General features: G+C 42.1%; 1 protein-coding gene across 7 annotated transcripts in view; it reads left to right on the top strand.

Moving 5' to 3' along the window:
* The window catches only part of CLEC16A (C-type lectin domain family 16 member A), a 219350-nt gene that overhangs the window by 91413 nt on the left and 124930 nt on the right, over positions 1-3007 (top strand). For all 7 annotated transcript variants that reach the window (XM_006776288.2, XM_006776287.2, XM_006776286.2 and 4 more), the window contains 2 exons: positions 475-584; positions 1321-1365. In XM_006776288.2, coding sequence (XP_006776351.1) covers positions 475-584; positions 1321-1365 — 155 coding nt within the window. The remainder of the gene's footprint in view (positions 1-474; positions 585-1320; positions 1366-3007) is intronic.

Here is a 3007-nt window from a genome sequence, read left to right as displayed (position 1 = left end):
TCTGACCCAGGATAGAGCACCCTGACCAGCCTGGGTGATGTGCCCACCCCTAAGATGGCAGAAGGGGGACCAGCTCCACCCAAATCACATGTGCAATAGTGGGGCTGGTGCTTTCCAAAGGAGAGTGGGGGTGCTCATTCCTGAAGAAAAGGAAGGAATGCTGGACAAGCAAAGTAAGCACAGAGGCCACTTCCTAGACCTTCAGTACTGATTAATTAGTGCCTTCTTTTTCCTGCATCCCCTCTCCCGATGAAGAGACTAAAGGGGAATATTAGGTCTAAGCAGTTTTACTGGGAACATTTAATTATAATTGATTGGGAAAAGGGTTGGCAAGGGTCGTCCCCACTGGATGCCAGGGGCCGTGAGCAGTCAGCTGATCAGCTAACCTGTTAACCTCAAAGCTGGAAGGCAAGAGGTTGTGAGTAAGGGCATGTAGCCCTGGGTGTGCGACGCTGACCGCGGTGTGCTCTGCAGATGGGAAGATCCGGTTGACAACACTGGAGCTGAGCTGCCTGCTCCTAAAGCAGCAAGTTGTGACCAGCACGGGCTGCATCATAAAGGATGTGCACTTGGCCTGTCTGGAGGTAAGGGACCTCCCTACCCCGCAGTGTCCGTGAGCCACTGCCACCTGGAGAGGGAGAGGGAGCCCTGGTCCGTGGTGGCCACAGCACCAGCAAGCAGCTGGGCCCAGTAGCACTGATGCCCTCCTGCAGCCCTGTTCCCACAGAACTTCCCTTCCTCTGGGATTGGCTTGATGTGAATTTTAGTAGTTTCTGTTATAATTATTTGGCTCTTATTTGGCTCCAGGATTTAGAAATTCTTCTTTTCATATTACAAAGGTTTTATACATATATGAACATATACATACATTTGTTTATAGTTTATTGAACTAATATCTCTATTGTTTTAAATAGCTTATATGGTTTTCCCTTTATTTTCCATGTTTATTTTAGAAATTTAGAAAGTACAGTTGTTAAAAGTAACTATAGTTGACATTTTGGTGTGTGTGTCTTTCTAGATACACACCTACATTCACACAGATTTTAAAAAATAAAAAGAGTCATGACCATATTTTATAACCCATTTCCCCCCACTTAGCTGTATATTAACAGCTTTGCATGTCACAATGAATCACCTATCCTCTGCTCATTTCTTATTTTGAGCTCTCTCTTTCTCTTTCTCCTTTTCTCATTAAAAACCACTTATAGATTAAGGATATTAGCCCCATATCTGTCTGTATCCACTCAGATTTTAGAGTCAGTAATTTACCCAATTCGCTTGCCTCCATGACACCTGCCTCCGCATCTTCCCTCTTTACAGGGTGCGAGAGAAGAAAGCGTTCACCTGCTGCGGCACTTTTATAAGGTAAACTGGCAGCGCACGGGGCTCGGCAGGGTGGTTGCGGTGTATAAACAGGATTATGGAGTCTGCCCTGTACACACAAAGATTGCATGTCTTCAGTTGTTTTGCTACCTGTGGTTCCTGAGTCAAAATGCTCAATTTCATAATCTCCAGAGCAGTGGTCTCTCAACTTTTCTGCCCATGCCCTCTCATCAGTATAATTTTCGAAGACTCACCCCTAGTATGTGACAATTGGTGTATCAGCTCAATGAATTTGTTTATGGATGGATTCATATGTAAATTATGAATTATATCTATACATGCACACATGACTAAATTATATATATGAATTTATATGTTCATGAATTATATTTGCTTATACATATAAAATTACTTGTGAATTACATATGAACTTATGAATTATGTACATAGATATTATTTATATACATTTATGCTAAGAAACCTCATACAGGCTTCCAAACATTTGTCATTAAGTTTAGTGAGATTTTTGTCAAGGACCATCATGACTTCACAGTATCTGAAAAATGTGTAGATTTGTGTTTAGCTTCTAGGTGATTACTTTTTAAATATCTCATTGTGATGGTTTTTATTAACTTTTATCTTGAGGCATGGTATAATACTTGGAAAAGCTCATCATTTGTCAGCAAAAGTGGATTAATCCATATGTCAAACTGTCTAGTAGATTTCTGATTTTTGGCCTCCATATCAGATCTCTCCAGATCCGGTTAGTGATGGTTCCCCCAGTAATTTAACTGATGAAGAGATCCTCTTAGGAGATGGTGTCAGTACTGCTGTTTCATGTGCTTCATTTTTTGTATTATCTCTAAACTTCTGTGGATTATATACATATATGCAAGAAGTCTTTTTCTTTGCAGGATACTCTTTTTTTAATTTACATATCAACTTTTAAAAAGATGTGTTTCTTTTGATTTCAGAGAGGAAGGGAGAGAGAGAGAGACAGAGAAAATCATCGATTGGCTGCCTCCTGCATGCCCCCCACTGGCGATGGAGCCCACAACCTAGACATGTGCCCTTGACCAGAATCGAACCCAGGACCCCTCAGTCCACCGGCCGACACTCTCACTGACAAAAGAGAGGGGTTACCAGACAGCCCCCTGAGGGGAGGGCTGTTTCCAACCTCAATCCTTGTCGTCTGATATAAATGAATTTATACAAGAGACCTTGACTGTGTTGTGATAAAGCCAATTTATTAAAGCAAGCAAATTTATTAAAGAAGCATGGCAAGCAAATCTGTCTTCCGGCCTAACATGTGCAGATGGGCTCTCAGCTAATCTGAAGAGTGAGTTGGGTGGGGGTCCAAGGCATTACACACCCTCTTGTCTATAGGCTTCAAAATTTCTTAGCTGAATATTTGGTACAGATTAATTCTCAAGGTCCCTTCTTACTTTGTTGTGGCCTTCCCAGAATTCCTGAGAAGCACCTGGCAACTTGATCTCGCCAAGCTTCAAGACTGCTAGCTTTTCTGCTTAGGGAATAAAACTCTGAGGCCCTTTTTTTCCTTTCCCCTTTCCCCCTCCTTCCTCCACTTCTTGTTAGGGAGGTTTTTAACCATTTGCTCTCAAGTGTCCTTGGCTGGGAAAGAGAATGGCTTATTACTTAGAAGCTGACTGCAAATTGTCAACAC

This window comes from Myotis davidii, unplaced genomic scaffold (assembly GCF_000327345.1).
Source record: "Myotis davidii unplaced genomic scaffold, ASM32734v1 scaffold209, whole genome shotgun sequence".
NCBI classification, from domain to species: domain Eukaryota; kingdom Metazoa; phylum Chordata; class Mammalia; order Chiroptera; family Vespertilionidae; genus Myotis; species Myotis davidii.
The sequence above is the reverse complement of the archived record's forward strand: the minus strand, read 5'-3'. Positions and strand labels throughout refer to the sequence as shown.